Source organism: Acomys minous (assembly GCF_964271855.1).
Source record: "Acomys minous genome assembly, chromosome: 10".
In the NCBI taxonomy this organism is placed as follows: Eukaryota; Metazoa; Chordata; class Mammalia; order Rodentia; family Muridae; genus Acomys; species Acomys minous.
Window position 1 is genome coordinate 85,770,515 of NC_140491.1, and position 24,546 is coordinate 85,795,060.

At 37.4% G+C, this 24,546-nt stretch overlaps 1 protein-coding gene across 4 annotated transcripts in view; it reads left to right on the forward strand.

Moving 5' to 3' along the window:
- Positions 1-24,546, forward strand: part of MBD5 (methyl-CpG binding domain protein 5) — a 374,269-nt gene that overhangs the window by 280,684 nt on the left and 69,039 nt on the right. The window contains exons 6-8 of one of the 4 annotated variants that reach the window (XM_084799998.1): positions 7,894-8,070; positions 21,807-21,870; positions 22,343-22,474. In XM_084799998.1, coding sequence (XP_084656124.1) covers positions 21,845-21,870; positions 22,343-22,474 — 158 coding nt within the window. In that variant the 5' untranslated portion in view covers positions 7,894-8,070; positions 21,807-21,844. Of the gene's footprint in view, positions 1-7,893; positions 8,071-21,806; positions 22,062-22,163; positions 22,475-24,546 lie in introns of all 4 variants that reach the window. The other 3 variants (XM_084799999.1, XM_084800001.1, XM_084800000.1) reach the window with 3 other exon arrangements.

Genomic DNA, 24,546 nt, shown 5'->3' on the forward strand with positions numbered 1-24,546 from the left:
TGACTTCTTCCTTTCCAACTTGTATCCTTTTAATCTCCTTCAGCTAGAACTTCAACCACTATATTGAATAGATCTGGAGAGGGTGTGCAGCCTTGTCTTGTTCTTGATTTTAGAGGAATTGCTTTGAGTTTCTCTCCATTTAATTTGATGTTATCTATTGGCTTGCTGTATATTGCTTTTATTAACATTTAGGTATGTCCCTTGTATCCCTAATCTCTCCAAAGCTTTTATCATGGAGTGTTAGGCTTTTTTCAAAGGTTTTTTTCAGCATCTAATATGGTCATGTGGGATTTTTTTTTAATCTTTCAGTTTGTTTATAGTATTGACTGATTATATTGACTGATTTTCATATGTTAAACTGTCCTTGCATCTGTTGGATGAAGGCTACTTGATCATGGTAGATGAACTTTCTGGTATGTTCTTCAATTCATTTTGTGAGTATTTTATTGATTGTTTTTATATCCATGTTCAATATGGAAATTAATCTGTAATTCTCTTTGTTGAGTCTTTGTGTGGTTCAGGTATCAGGGTGACTGTGGCATCATAAAATGAATATAGCAATGTCCCTTATGTTTCTGCTTAGTGGAATAATTTGAGGAGTATTGGTGTTTACTCTTCTTGAAAAGTCTGGTATGATTCTGCACTAAAACATCTGGCCCTGGGCTTGCCTTTTTTTTTTTTTTTTTTTTTTTTTTTTTTTTTTTGAGACTTGTAATGACTGCTTCTATTTCTTTGGGGGTTGTATGTCTTTTCAAGTTGTTTATCTGATCTTGATTTCACTTTGGTAAGTGGTGTCTGTTGAGAAAATTGTTCATTTCTTTTAAATTTTCCAATTTTGTAAAGGTTTTTAAAAGTATGACCTAATGATTCTTTGAATTTCCTCAGTGTCTGTTGTTATGTTCTCCTTTTCATTTCCAATTTTGTTATTTTGGATATACACTCTTTTTTAGTTAGTTTGGTTAAGGGTTTGCTATCCTCTTTGATTTTCTCAAAGAATCAACTCTTTGTCTCATTGATTCTTTGTATTGTTCTCATTGTTGCTATTTTGTTGATTTCAGCCCTAAGGTTTTTTTTTTCCTGCTATTACCTCCTCTTAAGTGTATTTTTCTTCTTTTTTTTTTTTTAGAGCTTTTTGTAAATTGCTAGTATGAGATCTCCTCAAATTTTTTATGTAGATACTTAGTGCCCATAAGTTTGGGTATGTTGTGTATTCATTTCCATTGAATTCTAGAAAGTTTTTAATGTCTTTATTTCTTCCTTGCCCAGTTTTTATTCAGTATAAATTTGTTCAGTTTCCATGAGTTTGTAGGTTTCCTGTTGTTTCTCTTGTGGTTTAAATCAGGCTTTATTCTGTGGTGGTCTGATAGGATGCAGGGGTTTATTTCAATTTTCGTGTATCGGTTGACACTTGCTTTGTGTCTGAGTATGTGGTTAATTTTTGGAGAAAGTTCCATGAGGTTGCTAAGAAGAAGGTATATTCTTTTGTGTTTGGGTGAAATGTTCTGTAGATATCTATTACATCCATTTGGTTCATAATGTCTATTAGCTCTAAGGTTTCTCTGTTCAGTTTTTGTCTGCATGGCCAATCCATTAGTGAGAGTGGGGTATTGAGATCTCTATCATGTCTGAGGCTCAGTGTGTGACTTAAGCTTTGTTAATGTTTCTTTCACAAACATAGGTGCCTTCGGGACTTTGATGTTAAGAATTGAAACATCATCTTTTGTGGATTTTTCCTTTGAGGATGTGGTGTCTCTCCTTGTTTTTTTTTGTTTTTTGTTTTTTGTTTTTTGTTTTTTTGATTAATTTTAGCTTGAAGTCTATTTTGTTAGATATTAGAATGACTATGCCAGCTTGCTTCTCAGGTCCATTTGCTTGTAAAAATCTTTTTCTAATTCTTTACTCTTAGGTAATGTCTGTCTTTGATGTTGAGGTGTGTTTTTTGTATGCAGCAGAAGGATGAATGCTGTTAGTCTGTGTCTTTATTGGGTAATTTAATCTTGATATTTAAAGATATCAATGGCCAATGATTGCTAATTTCTATTATTTTGGTGGTGGTGCTGCTGCTGCTACTAGTAGTGGCAGGAGCAGCAGCCACAGTGGTGTGTGGGGGTGTGGGGGTGTGTGTGCGCGCGCGCGCGCTCGCATTTCTCTTTTGTTTTTGCTGGTGTGACGTGTGTTCCTGTGTTTTCTGGGTGTGGTTAACCTATGTGGATTCGATTTTTCCTGCTAGTACCTTCTAATGGGACTGGATTTGTACTTAGATATTGTTTAAATTTGACTTTATCTTGTAATATCTTATTTTCTCCATCAGTGATGACTGAACATAATCTGGGCTGGTATCTGTGGTCTTTTAGAATCTGCAGGACATCTGCCCAGGCCTTTGGCTTTTAGAGTCTCCATTAAGAAGACAGGTATAATTCTTTTCTTTTTCTTTTTTAAATATTTTATTAATTTATTCATATTACATGTCAATTGTTATTCCATCGCTCCCTCCCGCTTTTCTCCTCCTCTCCTCCCCTATGTCTGTGACTGAGGGGAATCTCCTCCCCCTGTATATGCTCATAGGGTATCAAGTCTCTTCTTGGTAGCCTGCTATGAGACAGGTATAATTCTAATAAGTCTGTCTTCATATGTTATGTTGTCCTTTTCTCTTGCAGCTTTTATTATTCTCTGTTCTGTATATTTCTTGTTTTGATTATTATGTGGCAAGGAGACTTTCTTTTCTGGTCCTATCTATTTGGTGTTGTGTATGCTATCTATGCCTTTATAGTCATGTCTTTCTTTAGGTTAGGGAGATTTTCTTCTATATGTTTGTTGAAAATATTTCCTTGGCCTTTGAGCCAGGATTCTTATCTTTCTTCTATTCCTAGTATTGTTAGGTTTGGTCTTTTCATAGTGTCCCAGATTTCCAGGATGTTTGTATCAGGAATTTTTTAGGTTTAACATGTTCTTTGACCAATGTGTCTATTTCTATTATTGTATCTTCAATGCCTGAGATTGTCTTTTCTATTCCTATGGTGATGCTTGCATTTGTAGATCCTGTTCACTTACATAGATTTTTCACAGAATTCCCTCAATTCATGCTTTCTTTATTGCATCTTTTTCAGGTCTTAACCCTTTTATTAATTTCCTTCAACTGTTTTGTTTTTTCTCGGCTTTAAGAGACTGACTAATTTCCAATCCGGGAGCTGTACTTCTGATGGCCCAGGTGGTATCTGTTGGAACATGGCATCTCTGCCTGAGTTGGGAACAGAGAGATGAGAAGGGATGGGAGGATTAGCATAGGGTGGTGATGGGACCAAAAGAGTGAGGGGCGTCCCAAGCATGTGGCCTACCTTAAGTTCTGGCTGCCAGCCTGTGGTCAAGCAGAGTATCTATGCCAGAAGTAGGGGCTAAGACATTAAAGGGAAGCAGAGAAGGACAATTGGGTTTCTGGTGAGTGGTGCTAAAGCAGGGGGGAGTCCACTGGCAGGTGGCCTACCTGGAGTTCTGGTGAGCAGCTCAGACTCTGGTCCAGAAGGGGTCTACCACTGAAGTTGGGGGCAAAATGGGGACTAGGAAGGTAGAAGTGGTCCACTGTGGCCTCTGGTGGAGTAGGAGGCTTCAGGTAGAGTTGTGGGACAGGATATGCTGAAAAGGACGGAGGGACAAAACACAAAGAACTTACATGCAACTGAGGAAGTCGAGGAAGTAGTCTTCCTCCAGAAATTGGTTGCCCAGGGACCAAAAAAAAAAAAAAAAAAACAAACCTAAAAGCAAGCATACAAGTAGTATTATAAGGAGTAAACAGGTTATATATTTGTGTTGTATATGTGTGTTTCTGTGCGTGTGCAAATATATATATGCACTTGTATGTGATAAGGACTAAACAGATTACAATATGTATATGTGTGTGCACATATATATACATGTGTGTGAGCACGCATGCATGCAATAACAGTAAGAAAAGAAGTCATGAATCTGAAGGAAATTAGGGAGAGGTGTAAAGGAGAGTTTGAAGGGAGGAACAAGGAGGGGAAATGATGTAATTATATTACAATCTCAAAAACTTCATTAAAAGGACTGGCAATAGTAAACAACTCTGTCTAGTAGAAGATGAGAAGGAAATTAAGGAAACTACACCCTTCACTATAGCCACAAGCAATATAAGGTATTTACAAATAACTCTTAACCAAGCAAGTGAAAGACTTGTTTGAAAAAAAAACTTCAAATCTCTAAGGAAAGAGATTGAAGAAGATAGAAAGATCTCCCTTGTTCATGGATCAGAAGAATTAACATAGTAAAAATGGTCATCTTACCAATGTACAGATTCAATGCAATCTTTATAAAATACCTACACAATTTTTTAAAGACATTGAAAGATCAATTCTCAATTTCATATGGAAAAACAAAAAACCCAGAGTAGCTAAAGCAATCCTCCACAGTAAAAGATCCTCTGGAGGAATCTCCATACCTGCTATCAAGATGTACTATACAGCAACAGTAATTAAAACAGCAGGGTACTGGCACAGCAACAGGCTGGTTGACCAATGGAATCTGAAGACCCAGAAATAAATCTACATACATTTGGACACTTGATTTTTGACAAAGAAGCCAAATCTACACAATGGGAAAAGGATAACATCTTCAACAAATGGTGCTGGTCTAACCGGATGTCTATATGTAGAAAGATGCAAACAGATCCATATTTATCACCATGCACAGAACTCAAGTCCAAGTGGATTAAAGACCTCAACATAAAACCAGACATACTAAATTTTTTAGAAGAAAAAGTTGGTAAGAACCTGGAACTCACTGGTACAGGAGACAACTTCCTGAACAGAACTCCAACAGCTGTAAGGCAGAAGACACTGTCAACAGAACAAAGCGACAGTTTACAGACTGGGAAAATATCTTCACCAACCCTACATCTGACAAAAGTTAATATCCAAAATGTATAAAGAGCTCAAGAAATTAAACTCCACCAAACCAAATAACCCACATGGTGGCACTCAGAGGAAGGATTACCAAGCAGGTTACCAAGAAGAGACTTGATACCCTATGAGCATATACAGGGGGAGGAAATACCCCTCAGGAACAGTCATAGGGGAGAGGAATAAGGGGAAAATGGGAGGGAGGGAAGAATGGGAGGATACAAGGGATGAGATAACCATTGAGATGTAACAAGAATAAATTAATAAAAAAAATTCTTTAAACATAAATATTAAACTATGAAAAAATTAGAAAAAATCAAAAAAAAACAAATGGGGCTCAAAATTAAACAGATTTCTCAACAGAGAAACATCGAATGGCTGAGAAACACTTAAAGAAATGCTCAATATCCTTAGTCATCAAAGAAATGCAAATCAAAACGACTCTGAGATTACATTTTACACCCATCAGAATGGCTAAGATCAAAAACACAAGTGACAGTACATGCTGGCAAGAATGTGGAGAAAGGGAAACACTCCTTCATTGCTGGTGGGAGTGCCAAGTTGTACAACCCCTTTGGAAATCAGTCTGGGGATTTCTCAGAAAACAGGGAATAGAGCTTCCTCAAGACCCAGCTGTTCCACTCCTTGGAGTATATCCAGAAGATGTTCCACCACACAACAAAGACATATGTTCAACCATGTTCATAGCAGCCTTATTCATAATAGACAGAACCTGGAAACAACCTAAATGTCCCTCAGTCAAAGAATGGATAAAGAAACTGTGGTACATTTACACTATGGAATACTACTCAGCTATTAAAAACAAGGAAATCCTGAAATGTGCAGGCAAATGGATGGAACTAGAAATGATCATACTGAGTGAGTTACCCCAGACCCAGAATGACTCACATTGTATATACTCACTTATAATTGCGCACTAGCCCAAACAGGATGTCCCATGAACGTCCTCACTTACCAAGAGATCAGGATAGATGTGGGGACTTCCTCCTGGGACTCTACATGAGGGAAATATGGGAGAATGGGGAAATAGAAGGATCCAGAAGGTCCTAGAAACCCACAAGAAGAACATCATGATGGGTGGATCTGGACCCAAGCCGGTCTGCTCAATCTACTGCACTAACCAAGCACAGTACATACAGTAAACATGGAACCCCTATTCAGATATAGCCAATGGACATTCTCCACAGTTGAGTGGAGATCGGGGACTGACTCTGCCATGAACTCTGGTGCCCCATATTTGACCACTTCCCCTTGATAAGGAGGCCTGCTGGCACTTAGAGAAAGGAGAAGCAAGCTACAAGGATGAAATTGACAGGCTGTGGGGGAGGAGATCCTCTCCTGTCACAGACCTAGGGGAGGGGAATAGAGTGAGAGAGGGAGGGAGGGAGGAACGGGAGGATACAAGTGAGGGGTTAACAATTGAGGTGTAATCTAAATAAGTTAATAAAAAAAATAAAATAAAATAAAATTTTTAAAAAGCTAATCTTTGAAAAGTTACTGAACTGCAAGCGAAAAAAAATATTCCAGCTTTTTTGTCTGTCTTGATGTCCTCTGTATCCCCTGTCCTTACCATGCTTGCCTTTTCAGAGGAGACAAACACAATAGGAGAAACAGTAAAAAGTATAAATGACAAATAATCATAATACTTGGGGTGAGAGAAAGTGTATATGAGTTATACCAAAACTGTAAAGAGGTAAAGCTGCTTCATTTCCCTTGCATTAGTTTCACTCTGTAATAAAAGTATTAAAAGTACTTACCTTGAAGAGTTGTACTAAAAATTAAATGAGTTAACATATGTATGTATAAAGTGTCCGACATGTTTCTAGAAGATAACAGAATTCTAATATCAATTATGCATTTGTCCATTTGCACTGTGGTCATCATCTTTCTTTCACTCAGGATTCCTTTCATAAACAAGTTCTTTTAGCCTGAAACTATATTGTCTAGCACAACCTGGCTTATATCGAGCTCCTTTTAACTTCATTTGTTCATTTCTGGGTGTAAGATAGGGGCACCTGTAGTCAGAGCTGGCCTCAAACTCATTTTGTAGCCAAGGTTGACTTTGAACTCTCAAGTCTAATTTCTAATATTCATTTCTAAAAAAAAATAAATAATTATGCTTTTATAATACTTTTTTTAAAAAAAATAACACTATTAGTTCCTGTAGATGTCACATGATCACTTTCCATTTCAAAAATCAGGCAAATAATCACAGCTTTATCCCTTACCATATCACAAAGTTAAAGACCTGACAAAATGAGACCTTTATGTTTGAGTATCAGCTAAAAATGAGTACAATATTAGAAGCATTATCAGTGGACAGAAATATAAGCTCTTCCATATTAATGCTTTGGAGTGGAAATATTTTTGCATGAATTCAGTGAAGTCTCTAGACCCCTGGTGACCTCTGTTTGCCTGTCCTAAAGGTATCCATTGTTCTCTACTACCCTTATCCTTGAAAAGTAGACTGCTTCTATGTTCTCCTAACATCCCATATTATCTCTACCATAGCCAGGACCATTAAGTATTCACCTGGCTGTCTAACTCCTCACGCTTCCCTTCCGGTGTACTAAGAGCCTTGAGACGAGGACTGTGTTCTCCTAGTGTTTGGGTTCCCAATGGCCATCATAGTAAGTCACACAAACATACTGGTAACATGACACTGCAAACTGTGGAGATGTAGGAGATACATGGGTCGGAAGTTCTTCATGTAGTCAGTGACTCAAAGGTCACCAAGCCAAGGGCCAGCTCAGCATTCTAAATAAGACATTTACCTGTATGCTTATGGCTTTAACAGGTTTAGTGGTGTTGCTGTACATACAGAATGTGTGCTGGCCTACAGAGTGCTAGCCCTTTTAAAGAAATGATAATATTGTTTAAATAATGAACAATTAGCCTTGCCTCTTTCCAAGGCTGTATGAGTGCTTCAGCCCCTATCTCAAAGTCCTCTCTATTGCAGAAGTTGGAAACCTAACCACCTCCAGAGGCCAGAATGGTGGAATGAAGCAGGAGGCCGCTGAAGCAAGCTGGAGAGCCAAGCCCTTTCTGGAGGAGCAGCCACTGCTGTGCTCCAGATCACTGTGGCAAGGCAGGCATGTTGACCTACTGTCATCACACTCACTGTCCAGCTTCTCAGGTAAAGAGGAATTGGGATGTTTTCATTGAAGTCTTTTGATTTCAGTATTGCCATTGATTTTTTAGTGGTGGTGGTGGTGGTGTTGTTATTTGTCAACCCTGTATACACCAAACATTTTTGTAAGTGGGGTTTGATCCAAAACCCTCCTTTTTTATAACTAGTATATTGCTTAAATTTATTTGTTAGAGACTGGTTTCTTCAGGTTTGGTTTTTATTGATTTGTCCTTTGAGTTACTTTGTGCTTCCTGTGGGCTTTTGACATTCCCTTCTCCGTCTCTAACTTGAGTACATTGTGTGTAAGTTTTCTTTGGTAAGCACATTTTCATGGCCACTTGCAGTGTCCTAGTGAGTAGCAGGCCCTTGCTAAAATGACTCCTTTGACAACACCACATATGATCTCACACAACCCCTGTAGGTATCACTGCTTATTAACCACAATAAAATAGCATTTATTTCATATAGCTTGTATGCCTTAGGGGATCCCTTCCTAAAATATGTACAAAAGCACTCTCTTCATCTTATTTCTTGAGAGAACTTACCAGAAGTTTTATTAGACCACAGGTGTGCTATATCTAATTATGTTGGCTGAGGTTGCTTGTGTCTGAGTGGTCCTAGATATTTATACATATGGATGAGTGTCTCATTGACAGTTGCAGTGTTTCACTTTAAGGGCAACCTGATTTTCATTTAAAATGATTATATGCTTAAACATAACACCTGAACTTAAAATACTAGGAGAAAACATGAAAGAAATATGTAATGGTATTTGCCATGTCAATTTAAAAGAGCAGATAACAAAAGCAAAAACAGACAGACAAGGTTGTGCTAAACGGGAGTTTTGTTAGCAGAATTTTTTGTACAACAAAGGAAATAACCAAAATGTAGAACTAGACAGCCTACATAATAGGGAAATATATTTACCAACAAACTGAAAAGGGCTTAATATTCAAATTTTGTTTTTAAAATGCATAGCAAAATAAGTAATCCAATTTAAAAAGAAAATACTTTTTTTTCAAAAGAGGACTTTAAGAAATTCAAGTTAAAGGCATAATGAGATGCCATTTCACTCCAACAAGCATGGCTATCATTGAAAAGACAAAAAATAAAAAGTGCTGGTGTATATGTAGAAAGTGAAAACTCTACATACTGTTTGTAAGAAAGTACATCAGTAATAACCATCATGGGAAACTAGTATGATGATTCCTAAAACAAAAACTGAAATAGAACTGTTATCTGACACAGCATCTCCTGACTGGGTATATATACCAAGGGTGAAGTGAGTGTGTGGAAGAGAAATCTTCCCTTGTATATTCATTGTAGATACATGGTTTGTATGTATGTATGTATAAGCAGATGAGTGAATATAAAAAAAAAGGTGGTACACACATATACATGGGGGTCAGGGAAGGAACAGAATGCAGCCATTGCAAAGAACAAAATTATACCATTTACAGCAAGATGGAGGATATTACCTAAAGTGAAAAAATTAGGCAAAGACAAATACCACACGATCTCACTCATTAGTGGAACCAAAAAATATTTATTGATCTTACAGAAGTAAAAAAAATATGATGGTGGTTGCCCGTGGCAGGGCTGGCTGTGGGAAGAAGGTAATGAGACAGATGTCGGTCAGACGGAGCATGGTTACACTTGGATGGAGGGATAAACCTGGAGAGATCTATTGGGTAACCAAATGATGACTAAGTGATTCCTTTCAACAATAATGTGGCCTACATAAATTAACCTGCCTCTGAAGTAGCCAAAATGCTATTCATACAAGGGTAAAAATGCAAAATCTGCTGCTTTTGTCTGTGTGTTCATATGAATGTGCACAAAGATTTCTTATCACTATTCTTCATGACAGTCTTCATAATACAGAAAAGCAAAAAGTAAAAAAGCAGGACTAATATATAGAACTATGTCACAGATAACTCCACTTCAGAATTACAGTCAATTTATTATTTTATAAATGTCCTGTGACAACCTATTATTTTTAAGAATAATTCTGAAAAAAGACTAAGGTTGTGTAGTTGTGCCTAGTTATCGCTCAGTTTTTATATTAGAAAGAAGGCGTTGTTTACTTGTACATGCAAACCCTCTTTTTCCACACTATTCTATATTTGTAAGGTTACCAAGGAGAGCTGTAAGGGGAAGCTCTGGGTCTCCTCTACATTTTCTTTGCAGTCAAGTAGAATGGCCAAAGGGATAGCCATGTGTTGTGTTGTAATGCTTGAAAAGAATGGAGCTGGGTATTACAGGACGAGTCTAAATGTCCAGGCTAGGTTTTTTTGTCACCTTGACACAAGCTAGGACTATCAGGGAAGAGGAGCATCACTTGGAAAACTGCCTGAATCTGATGACCTGGAGGAAAGTCTGCTGGACATTTTCTTGATGCATGATGGGTGTGAGAGGGCCTAGCCCACTGGGAGTGATGGCACCGTTAGGCAGGGAATCCTGGGTGGGATAAGAAATGAGGCTGAGCTAGCCACAAAGAACAAACCAGCATGTACTGTCCTTACATGGTCTCTGTGTCAGTTCCTGCCTCCAGGTGCCTGCTTTGAATTCCTGCCCTGGCCTCCTCCATGCAAGGCTGTAAGCTATAAAGTGGAGCAAACACCCCCCTTCCCCACATTACTGTGGCCATGGTGTTTATTTCAACATAAACCAAACTAAGACACTAATAGAGACTTGTGAAGTCATGCAAAAATGAGGAAGGGGAAAATGAGTGACATTTTAAAAAGTGAAACAAATAAGGAATACTCTTAGTGATGGGGTGGGAGGTGGAATTCCAAGCAGAAAAGTAGGAGTAATCCCAAGGGACATAGAAGGCAGCAAACAAAGCTTCAGCCTTGTTTCATTCCGATTATCCAGGTTAACGGGTCCTGATTCTCCTCATTCCGATCATCCAGGTTAACGCATCCTGATTCTCCTCATTCTGTTCTACAAATAAATTCTAACACCATCCTAAGCACAGAGCTTATGGATGCGGCCATCAATGAGCAGAAACCATCAGTTCCCTGGTCTGTGGATACTATAGTTAGGTTTTTAGAAATAATATTTTCCCAATTATAGATCTGATGTTTGCTTTTTGTACAAAACATAAAAATAAAGAGAATATGTTCCTTTGACCAAAGCACATACTGTAGTGACTGGGAGGGCAATGGCACCCTGTTTCTACTCAGAGTAGTCACTGGGAGTCTGGGATTTGATGTTTGGTTTTTTTTATTTTGTGTTTTGTTTTGTTTTGTTTGTTGTTTTGAGCCAGGGTTTCTCTGTGTAGCTTTGGCTGTCTTGGACTTACTTTGTACACCAGGCTGGCCTTGAACTCACAGAGATCCATCTACCTGCCTTTGCCTTCTGAGTGCTGGGATTACAGGTATGTGCCACCATGCCTAGCAGGAGCCTGTTTTTATACTGACTATGATAGCATTTTTTAAATTAAGATTATCAAGTTAGCCATGGAGGCAGAGACAGAATGATATCTGTGAGTTCAAGGCCATCCTCGTCTAAACAGTGGTTTCCAGCCCAGTTAGAGCTACATAATGAGACCCTGACTCAAAAAAAAAAAGTCATTCTATGGCAACTTTGTGGCATGTTTTTCTACTTAACCGGATCATTGTCATTTCCTAGGATTTAAATAGCTTTCCCATAATTTGAATAGTTGTCTATAAATAATAATTTGAATACTACTATGTTCTAAGGATGTAGATGATAACTTTTTTCCAAAAACAAGCTATACTGTTATAAGGAAATAAAAGTTAAGGCTCACACTATTAATCAGTAGTGCTACCCACCCTCAGCTCTATAAGCCGAGTCTATTTCAGTCTTTCATAGTATTTTCGGTATAAGATTGTGTTGCCATAGTACGAAGGTTCTGTGGATTTGCAGTTTGAGCCAGCTTGCTCCTATTCCGCGTAGTGGTCCCTACGTTCATTTCATGACACGCCTCACCTGAGATGGATGCACAGCTGGGCTTCGGCATCACGTCTCAACTGCAAGGGAGTTGGTTAAGGTTGTTGACAAGATAGTGGCTCCCAAGGAACCAGAGTGAAAAGCTTGAGGCTTCTTGAGGTTTAAAAACAAAATGTGAGCCATGTCACACCTGTCACACGTCACTGCAGATCAGATCACCAGGCCCAGGGAAACCACAAAAATATTGGGGGCCACTTGGAACCTCTCATATTCATAACTTCGGATTTTTTGGTTTGGTTTTTTTTTTTTAGACAGAGTTTCTCTGTGTAGCCTTGGGTCTCCTGGAACTTGGTCTGTAATTTGAGGCTGGCCTGCTTCTGCCTCTACCTCCCAAGTGTTGGGATTAAAGGTGTGGGCCACCACTGCCTAGCAATTTAAGATTGCTATATGACTCAAACATGGGACTTGCTAAAATTTTATAGCCAAAAATAATTGCCCTTGTTATAAGTAATATTTTTGACCATACAAGGACTCAGACTAAGGTGCCCGTTACCTTGACTCTGAAGACTACCAAAACTTTTTTTGATCCTATCCCAAAACCTTAAGATTTGTGACGTATATCCTTCCCATGGGACTATCTTTTTTTTTTTAATTTATTATAACTACCATGCCATTCTCAGGTAATAAACTTTAACTGTTTAATGTTTTTGTTTTTATTTTGTTTGTATGGGAATTTTGTCTACACATGTGTCTGTACACCACTTGCATGATTGGTGCCCACAGAGGCCAACAAAGGGCATTGGCTTGCTCTCTAGAACTCGAGTTCCAGAGCATTGTGAACCACCATGAGGGTGCTGGGGTTTGAACCCTGCTCCTCTACAAGAGCAGCCAGTGTTCTTATTGGCTGAGCCACACAGGTTGTGAACTTTTATACTTTCTGCTCTGAAAGAGCAGAACAGGTGGAGTTTGAGGACTTTGGTTATCAAGCAAGGAAAGCTGCACCTCCTGAGGGTGTGCCGGTAGGAAGGCTGCACCTCCTGAGGGTGTGCAGGTAGGAAGGCTACCCCTCCTGAGGGTGTGCAGGTAGGAAGGCTGCCCCTCCTGAGGGTGTGTTGGTAGGAAAGCTGCACCTCCTGAGGGTGTGCAGGTAGGAAGGCTGCCCCTCCTGAGGGTGTGCAGGTAGGAAGGCTACACCTCCTGAGGGTGTGTCGGTAGGAAGGCTGCACCTCCTAAGGGTGTGCCGGTACAACTGATGTAACTATGAGAAACCCAGCTACTTGCTGAGGCTTCTTAGGGGAAGCAAAGACTCAAATAGGATTCTGGGCATCTTACAGAGAATTACCAAAAAGATTTATTTTAGAAGAAGTGACCACCAATTCATAATAAGAAGCAAATGGAAATACTAACTAGTATAAAATGGGTTAATATGTTTCGAAGTTTTCTATAAAAAGGAGAGAATATAGGATGCTCATAAATAAATTGCATGATGAGTAAATATGTGAATATTGGTGAGGGCTGGATGGGTACAGTGAAGGGTACATTTAAATGATATTGTTATTTATGGCTATTCTAACAAGTAGTCATTTAGATACAACTCCCTAGAGTGCTAATATTGTGTTTTATTCCAGTCACATTTATTGTTGTACATATACCATTCGGGATATAAGCATAGAGGATTGTTCTATCAGAAACTTACTAGCAGTTAGAGAAATGAGACATTCAGTCTTGTCAATGAAGGATAGGGGCAGACTTCCTACTTACAAATATCTCATGAGCCAACTTTAAAATCATATTTAAAAACTTAGTGATGATTTACTTATATCACATATCAAATAATGTCCATATTTTACTTAACATACAGTCTGTTCCAGACAATTGAATAATCATTGGCTGTTAATTCTGTGCTACTGTGTATCTAAGTTCATCCACCGATCATAAGACCAATTAGTCATGTGCATCGATATAGAGTATCATCATGCAAAAGCCAATTCATTATATTAACTGTTAATAAAGTTTGACATTATTCCAATGCCTTTATGGCATTTGTTGTCATTCAGAAAGATTTATGAAGAATGGCTATTAGTATTTTTATGGTGTCATAATCTCTGATGTTTATCTCCATAATTTTCTGAGTATGACTTTTAAAATACATTTAAAATGCATAATAAGTTCATTCTTATTTTGACAAGAACATCAGTAAAACAAATTTTAAAAGGTTTTTTGCATTAATAGCACCCTGTTAAGATATAACCTTAATTTTTATATTGTTGCATTCATTTTCTATTTCTTTTACTAATACAATTAATAGATGTTACTTTTTAAATTTTTATTAAATATTTTACATATGCATTTATATTATTACACATATAGACAATAAACTTCCTATAGCAAGAATAACCATAAAAAATCATGAATTATATGTATGTATATATATATATGTATGTACATATGTATATATGTATGTATGTTATATTCATAGAGCTTTGGCTATTTGTATTTGGCAGCCTTAAAGAAAATATCGTTCCTATCTTGGTGAGTCTGAAATTCTGAATGTAAATAAGTATCTATCATATCTCATCATTATCAATGTAAAGCATGTATCCAGACCTAAAAATATCTTAACCCCTAAACAACTAAGCTTAATTGCAAAGCTAAACTATCTGGTCTTCAACTCCATCAGAGACTTGAGAAGGAATAAAATTGATTACCTGAGTATACAGGGAGTGCAGGTTAGCAGCTTACCAAATGAGAAGATGACAGAGACAGTTTGCTGCCTGAACAGTCACCCAAAACTCTCCATAATGTTGGAGCATCTTCTTCAGCCTTCTGGCCTAATATATATGACAGACATATTTGTGAGGCAGAAGCTATTGAGGACTTGCTTACCCGGTCTTGACAGAGTTTGGCCATCTACTCTGCCTGCATCCAAGCATTTTTAAGCAGAATTCTGTGTATGATATAAACAAGGGTACTTTGCCCAGTGGCTTGTTTGCCATATTTGAAGCCATCTCCATAAGGAGGTTCTTTGATGCTCATTATCTTCTTTGAGGTAGCCTGGGTGATGCCAGGAGTTAACCTGTCTCATTGTAAATCTGTTTTTGAAATAATAAAAACATCTTTAAATGCCATATTCTGTATGTCTCTGAAGTTTTTGAAGACCTTATATAACTATTTTACCTTATCTTTCTATAGAGTCATATTCTGTTACGCCTAGGATGTATATTCTTGTGATAAATATAAGCTAATAATTGATATGACCATTATTTGATGAACTGACAATTAACTTGTATAACTTACTTATCCTAAACAGCCTGCAAGAGCACTTTAAAAGTATTGGAAGTAAATTTTGTATTATAATTGACTTGTATGGGTACAATACCACACATAGAATTGAAATATATAATGTATATAAAGAATAATCTTAAATATGAATTCTATACCAATGTATCTAAAAATAAACTTATTTTGCATCTATATACAAAATTATACGCCACTAAATTAAAAATAACCTTGTGAGTAACAGTTAAGGCATTGAGGTGTGGAGTAGATTCACTAATCTATTTTTTGTCCTATCATCCCTATATATTTCTATATTCCCCCTTCTTTCTTTTCAAATAATGGATGTTACTTATTAAAACAGAGAGTTCACAGATAAATATACTAATCTTCATAAAAGCCTTATCTTCCTTGCTGAAGTTGTCACTCAGTTGTGAGATCCTTAAGGATAAATCTAGAACACAAAAATGCATCTTAGATTTATCAACATGCATACATTCATTGGCTTCCTTTCAGATCTCGCTCATTGTAGACATGTGGTGCTAAAATGTATCATAAGCTTAAATGATAAAAATAAGAATATCAATCCATGTTGAATAGAGTATACGCAATCACCCGATCATTCTTAGATTGGAAGCATGTATACAGGGAGAGTAGAGTGAGTCATGTCCCCTGCTCAGTGTTTGTACTCCTGTGAAAAGAGAGTCGTAAACAGATTAATGCTGCTGATATGCAGAAAATAAAGCACCAGTGGATTAATTATAGATAAAGGGGTACCTCTGGTTCACATTATAGTTTTGGGGGAAAATAACATTTTACTTAAATTCTCAATGGTCAGAAGAAGCCAGGGCAACAAAGAAAATCAAGCCACTAAAACTTGGTTCTGCCAAAGTCAGTTTTCAGGGACTACATTTGCGTATTGAAAGGAAGCAGAAAAAAAACTTAAAATATTGGTAGAATCATAACAGCTATCTCCCTCAAAAGACACATACACATAAACACACACATCTGACTTTCATCATTACAGAAATGTCTGTGAAATAAATACAGATTAGCCTGATGCATAAACCAAGTCTTAGATCCAAAATGCTAGTGACAGGGGGGTAGCTTGAATAGCACAGTCTTTGTTTTATCCAGTTTTACTAGCGTTTCATGAAGCCACATAAGCAAGACTGGTCTCCAAGGGAAAGGATAGAAGCATGTTGTGGAATACAGGATTGGGTTTTTATTTAAGCATAGTAATATTAAAAAGCTAAATTTGGAAAACAGGAGAAAGTATTCGGTTATTATTCTGCAAGTTATAAAGAGAAAGTGTGACTGTACCTCAGATGGCAGACCTCTGTGAGAGATAAGATTAACGGAGTCCTGGAAGCAAGTAGACACACTTTAATAATTTACAAAAGAATACAATACATATGCTTCAGAAATTTCAGAAATATGATCTTGAATCCTTCCCTAGCACTTCTTCATACATTTAAGCAATGTCTGAGGCCCCAAAGTTATACACTTTTATTTAGCAAATAATTCTGGGTGAATTATTACGATGTGTGCAGAAACATTTATCAGATTTGTTTATGGTTATAAAAGTTTTGAAGAAAAGCTATGTCCACAAAATAAATGAAAGTAATTAAATTAATATACCAATTCCCAAAAATCTTTCCTAATCATTGGAAGTAGTGTTTTGGGGAAATATTTCATGCCATTCAAAAATGTGCAAGGGAAAAAATACAAACTGGTTAATGACTCAATACTCGGGAGGGAAAAAGGAGCTGGAGAGCTGGCTCAGCTGTTCAGAGCACTTCTAACTCTTGTAGAGAACACAAATGTGGATCTCAGCACACACATGGCAGCTCAAAACTGTCTCTAACTCCAGTTCTGACATCCCCTTTTGGCCTCAGAAGGCACTGCACACGTATGGCATGCATGCATATGTACATACATACATACATACATACACACACACAGGCAAAACATTCATACATAAAACTTACTAAATCACATATATGTGTGTGTATATATATATATATATACACACACACACAAGTTTCAAGAAAAACAAAACAGGATACATGCATTCATAAATGGAAAATATTTAAAAGCAAAACAGTTTCTTAAAATCAATTGGCAGTGTCTATAGAGTTTAAGGCATTTGGGCTCAGGGAACAAGAATCATTTCTCAGTAGCTCAATTCCTCAAATAGCTCCCCAACTCTGTCCATGTAAGAAATTAAATTCATTAAATTAAATTAAATTTGTAATTAAATTCAGTGCTTCACCAAAAACTAAAAATAAAAACATGAAAGTACAAGGGAGAGTTGGAAAAAATGGATTCGGTAAGAAGGAAAGAAAGGGGGTTGGAGAGATGCTCAGTGGTTAAGAGAGCGCCGCCTGCTCTTCCAGAGGTCCTGAGTTCAATTCCCATCAACCACACGATGGCTCACAACCATCTATAATGTAACCTGATGCCCGCTTCTGGCCTGCAGGTGTACATACAGGGACAGCACTGTATAAATAATAATAAATAAATCTTTAAAAAAAAAAAAAAAAAGAAGGGAAGAAAGGATAATGGATAGGGCCTTTGATCTAAGACCATTTCGTGTGTGCATGCGTGCGTGCGTGTGAATATGTGTGGTATTCACAACCTCAGGAGGTAGAAGTTTGCCATGTGTGCCTGGCAACCTGAGTGATATTCCTAGAGACCTCATAAATGTCCAAGGAAGGAACCAACTTCATAGTATTGTCCGCTGACCTCCACACACATGCATGTGTACCCACTTACATCATACAGAGAGTGCACATAAATTTTAAGAAAAATAATAAATTGATAGGGTCTATTTGTCCACAAAAGAGATACAAATATATGAAGAGAAAACGTTCCCTGCTAAAAATGACAAATTCAAACAAATAAGTTGTTGAATTATATATAATTATAATACAGATGTGACAATATACATATTGTTTATGCAGATACATAAAAATTAATAAATACCAACATAGTAACAATGATGGTCACCTCTTGAGGAGAAAGGATGATGACAATGAATGTAAAGAGAGAAGTGAAGTTGTAGTTGGGAATAGTATTTAAGTGGATCTGTAATGTTTTCTAAGTCTTTTATTTTAAAAAATATATGTTAGACCATGACAAAACACATGTAAAAACAGAGTTTGTGACACATTGTTCTTTGCTATATTAAACTATTTTTAATGTGCACTTCTAGATACATGTAATTGAAATAGGCAATTATTTACGGTAGATATTGCTTCACAGTGAAATTACAGTTCATTTTTAGTTTTAATTTTAATTTTAAGCTCCTTGTTCTAACTCTGGGGTTTAGAAGTTCAAAGTGAAGGCACCTTCATACGCAGTATCTGTTGTGACATCCCCTGATGGTCCATACATGCCTGTCTTTTCACTGTAACCCTTCAGAATTGAAGAAATCCCTCTCAGGCCATGAGCTGGTCACTTGTCAAATGCTCACTTCCTTTAAATATGTAACTCTAAGAATAGAGATTGACTAGCTGTATGTCTGCTTGAACTGGTTAACTGGTTAACTCGTACATACAGTGTGTTAATTGCTCGCTTAAATCTTTTGACATCAGTTCAGAGCCTCATTGTTCCTTGGCACTTTTCCAGCGCATCTCCTCCTTCTCATCTCAGATGTTCAGGCACAGCATTTTGTTGTTTTCTGAATTATGCTGTTACTTGAAACTTTTTTTTCTTTTTTCTTTTTCATTAATATTTTTATTTTATTACACATGTATAAAACAAACCACATACAGCAGGGAGAACGATGTGACAGTCATGAGAATAATAAGTTCTATACATGTTACATTCATAGTGACTTGGCCATCTGCATTCGTCTCGTTTGAAGTAAGTGTCTTTCCTGTCTTGTTGGGTCTAAATTTCCGAATGAGATTCAATATCTAAGAGAGACTTGATACCGTATGAGCATATTCAGGGGGAGGAGATCCCCCTCAGACACAGACATAGGGGAGGGGAGTAGGGGGGGGAAGTGGGAGGAAGGGAGGGATGGGAGGATACATGGGATGGGCTAACAACTGAGATGTAATATGTATAAATTAATAAAAATGTATTAAAAAAAAAAAAAAAAAAAAAAAAAAAAAAAAAAAGAGATTCAATATCTATCCTATCTCAACTCTAATAGCTTAACTTCTTTATCTTGATCTGAAACGATCTTGTCCCCTAACCAGCTAAACTTGGTTGTAAAACTATACTATCTTGTCTTCAATGCCCCTCAGAGACTTGAGAAGGAATAAAACTTAAATTCCTGAGTGAACCAGCAGTGTGGGTTAGCAGTTTCCAAAATGTACAAATTGACTTGAGATAGTTTACTGCCTGACCAGCCACCCAATACACTTTATAACGTTGGAGCCTCATCTTCAGCTTTCTGGCCTAATATTTCTGCCAGACTTGTTCACAGGGCAGGAACTATTGAGGACTTGCTTACCCTGACGTGGCAGAGTGCAGCCGTCGACTCTGCCTGCATCTAAGTTGCCCATTTTTAGGCAGATTCTGTTTGTGGCAGGAACAAGCACATTTTGCCCAGTGGTTATTTTGCCACCTTTGATGCCACGTCCATAAGGAGGCTCTTTGATGCTCATCATCTTCTTTGAGGTCGGCTGGATGTTGTCAGGAGTTAACTTGTCTTGTTGTCGAAGAAATTTAGGGTTGTAAACCACATCTCCCATTCTGAAAACACTAGGATAGTATCTTTCATTTTTAATGTGTTTTCATGGCTTCAGTGTTATGACTATATGGTACATGTTAAAGTGACCACTGAAAGGCTTTTTCACAACACAACTCTACCAAATGTGACACCACATTCTCCATAATAGTGAAAGATTAAATTAAAGCTTTTAAAACTTACCTTTTTAATTGTTTCATCAAGTTCACCCATATAAGCATACTACATATACCACCACTGATCCCCTTTGTTTCAACCAAACAGCACCTTGTAATTTAAAGGAATAGAGAAAGTGTACCACAATATAAGAGGTTGTGGAAAATCTGAACTATAAGTTAAATGTAAGAGAAAATTTTCCCTTGTATTTGGGGATGCATCATATTTTATTTCTTCTACTACTTCTTTTAAGAAAAAAACAGTACAATATAATGATTAGGAAAGAAAGCTTAATCATAGCTGAATTTAAAATTAAGGAATAATCAAAATGTGATTTGATTAACATGGTTTTCTGGTTGACAGGTCAAAAAAGGTGATGGGCATGTTTTTATTTCAAGTTAGAGGGGAGAGAGTGAGCAGCCAGAATTCTGGATCTTCTTCAAGTAATTAAGAAGTTGTTCATAGTGAAAAATAAATCAAATTATTGAACTATAGTAAATAGATCACTTTGTAAGAAAACAAATTTGCAATAAGAAGAATTAGCCTCTCCTGGGGATAGGCCCCATATTGGTTGTTCAGGGTAGAATGGTCAGTGGACACCATATGCACACTAACAACAAAAAATAATTCAGCAGATTGTGTTTGTGTATATGTATGCGTGAATATGCATATGTATGTGTGTATATATATATGTATGCACATACTGCTGTATATGTATGTAGCACTGTTAATCAAAGGAAAAGAATCTTAACTTGAGTGATGAGGCACATGGGAAGGCTTTGAGGGTAAGTAGATGGGAGGAACTGAAAAAAGAAAAAAAGAGAGGGAAATGATAGAGTTCTATTTTAATTAAAAAGACTAAAATTACCTTTTTTCAAAAAAGAAAACAAACTCAATTTTATTTTTTCCTTTTTTAATATTTTTATTAATTCATTCATATTACATCTCAATTGTTATCCCATCCCTTATATCCTCCCATTCCTCCCTCCTTCCCATTTTCCCCTTACTCCCCTCCCCTATGACTGTGACTGAGGGGGACTTCCTCCCCCTGTATATGCTCATAGTGTATCAAGTCTCTTCTTGGTAGCCTGCTATCCTTCCTCTGAGTGCCACCAGGCCTCCTCATCCAGGGGACGTCAAATATGGGGCACCAGAGTTTGTGTGAAAGTCAGACCCCAATCTCCACTCAACTGTGGAGAATGTCCTGTCCATTGGCAAACACTTCAGAGTAAAAGAATAGAAAGAGGACGTGGTCAAATATGGGGCATCAGGCTTCGTGTGAAAGTCAGTCCCCAATCTCCACTCAACTGTGGAGAATGTCCTGTCCATTGGCTGGATCTAGGTAGGGGTTCGATGTTTACTGCATATACTGTCCTTGCTCAGTGCCATAATTTGAGCAGAACCCTGGGCCCAGATCTGCCCATCATAATGTTCTTCTTGTAGGTTTCTAGGAAATTAGGATAGATGTGAGGACATCCTATTGGGACTCTAGGTGAGAGAAGTATGGGGAGAAGGGGAAATAGAAGGATCCAGAGGATCCTAGAAACCTACAAACTGAATTTTAATTATGATTTGACAGAAGAGAACACAAAAGTGGTTGAGTACATTTAAAAGTTTATTTTTAAATTATGTGGCTTCTCAATTTTCACCATTAAATGTGGAGTTTATGTATTTACATGTATTTCAGGCTACATCATTGGAATTTTGAAGTCATGAAACCATCAGATGAACCAACCTGCAACACCTTGGATTCCCATTGGAAAATAAAGAGAAAGCTTAAAGAATGTGGCTTGTAAAGGCGGGTGGTACTGAAGACATTAACTGGCTGATGGTGTCAAGACAGACCCGTTTCTAGACAGTAGAGGTTGTTAGTCCAGCGTCAAGATTCACGACAAATGTACAACTAAAAACTTTTCACCCCTCCCTCTTCTGCTTCAGACAGGTACCAGCATCTGTGAATTATGATTTTCCCTGGTTGAGAGTATTTGTTTTTTCCTATGTAGACCATGCCTAGGAATAAGATTTTTTTTTTAATTTAATGTAGAGTATAATAGGAAACATTTTCACGATGGCAGATTTCAAGGACTTGGTTCCAAACTGAGCCGAAGTTTCCCATGTATTTCGTAGTCCGGGAAAACTGTGCTGTGCTGTGCTGGCCCAGTTTTGAAGGCCACCATGCTCTGTAATAGAAGGATCTCATCTCATTGCTGATATCTTTGGAGCTCCCAAGCAGACACAGAAAATGAATGGAGGCAAAGAATGTGACGGAGGAGACAAGGAAGGAGGTCTTCCAGCAGTACAGGTCCCCGTGGGCTGGCAGCGTCGTGTGGACCACAATGGCGTGCTTTACATCAGGTGAGCTCTTGCTGTCTATCTCCCTCACCTCCAAGCCTTCAACTTCAAGATTATGGCAGTAAAAGACTGATCTTCTCTAAGTGAACAAGATAGTCTGTCTGACAGCACCTAACATAGACGTGAGTAAATGACCTCTGTGCTAGAAATACACAGGTATTTTTATTCGGTGCTGCTTAGCAATGTAAATTTTCTTAGATTATCAAGAATCTTTATGCATTACTTATGCCTATGTAAAGTTATCTTTCTGCTTCTCTGTAATAAGGACAAAGAAGATACAAAGCTTTCTAAAAGAAACATAAAGACAAATACTATATTCACAGGAAAATGTAAAATATTGGAAATAGGTCATTGGGTGTCTTAACATCACCCAGTTTCAAAGTACTTCATCTGGCTTTTTTGAATCTAACTAGCAACTTTTATTGTTTCACTTCTTAAGTGAAAGTAAATTTTATCTTTTCTGTGTAGATTTTTTATCAGTTTTCCTGCATGTAATGGCAGAAACAAAACAAAACAAAAGTCATTATACATGTGGCCTGCCCTTCCATGTTTTTTGTTTTTGGTCTGTGTGTGTGAGAGAGAGAGAGAGTGGGGGGGGGAAGGAGAGAGAAAACAAGTTGAATGAAATAAATTGGCTGTTAATGAAGGTTTACTTCCTAGCCAGGAGTGGTAGTGCTTAGGAGGGAGAGGAAAGTGGCTTTCTGTGAGTTCAAGACCATCTTGGTCTACATAGCAAGTTCTAGGCCACCCAAAGCTACACAGGAACACCCAGCGTGAAAAAGAAAGTTGTAGCCTTTATTAAATAATTGACTGCTAAATTCATTACTTTGTAGTTTTTTAATGAACAATGAAAGATTGGATACACACAATATTTTGTTACAATTTAAAAACAGAAATTTTAAAAAGATACAGAACATCATTATTATATTATAGATATTGCTTTCAATGGGGATTTTGTAACCTATCCTCAACAGAATTTTTCAGTTCTACAAAGACATAGTTGGCATGGTGGTGCATGCTTGTCCTCTTAGCATTTAGGAGCTAGAGGTAGGAAGGCCAGGGGTTCACAGCAGGCTTTAGCTACATGGTGAGTCAGAAGCCAGTGTGGTATACAAAAAAAATAATAAAATAAAAACCAAATATACATGAATAAGATGTTCTTTGTTATATGAACATGAAGACCCAGATGCCATAACCCAAGAAGTCAGTTTAGATATGAGTTTGTTTGGTTTGGATAAGGGCTTCTCCCCTCAGCACACAGCTGGCCATTTCTGGGTTACTTTCCAGTTTCTTGAGGTAAACTTAATACCTATTGAAATTCCTTTGTCACACATAATTTCTTTCTTTCTTTCTTTCTTTCTCCTTTTTAACTTTAAAGGTGTTCTCTGTTAATTGTAGTGAAGGAATAAGGAAGTACAGATTGTGTCACCTAACCCATGGAAATAAGATGCACAAGTGCTCAGGATTAGTCCTCTCAAAGTATTCCTATTGCCAATACAGTTCATAAATTGTCAGAAATATTTTCTTATTAATATAAAACTACAAGTTGTTGGTAGTATGTTGTGGTCATAACTGTTCAAGATCTATTAAGAAAAAACTTATACCCAGCCTGAGCCAAGTGATTCCAAAGTCTTGATAAATACTTATGAAGTCAGCTTTTCACATTGCTGTGAGCAAAATTCAAGTCTAGGAGTCAAAAAACAAATTAATGTCTAAGAATTCACAGTTACCTTGTTTGTGAGTTTCCCAGTCTCCCAGTCTTGAATGTCTGATAATCCTCTTAGCGTGAGGTCTCCAAATCACATCTCAGCACCAAGAATTCTTAGAGAGGAACTTCCCAGAGAAGGTGAAATTAAAATGCTCTCACGTTAAATGAGCCTGGCATGGATCTGATCTGCTCAGCCCACCTTCTGTTTCTCCCTTCAGCACACAGCTGGCCATTTCTGGGTTGCTTTCCAGCTATTCATGCCTCCTGGCATGGAGGCCGCATGCTAGGTTTCCATCTCTTTCCAGTCCTTTAGTTTTTATCTGTGATTCAAGACATGACTATTTTTACATTAATTATAACTCCCAAA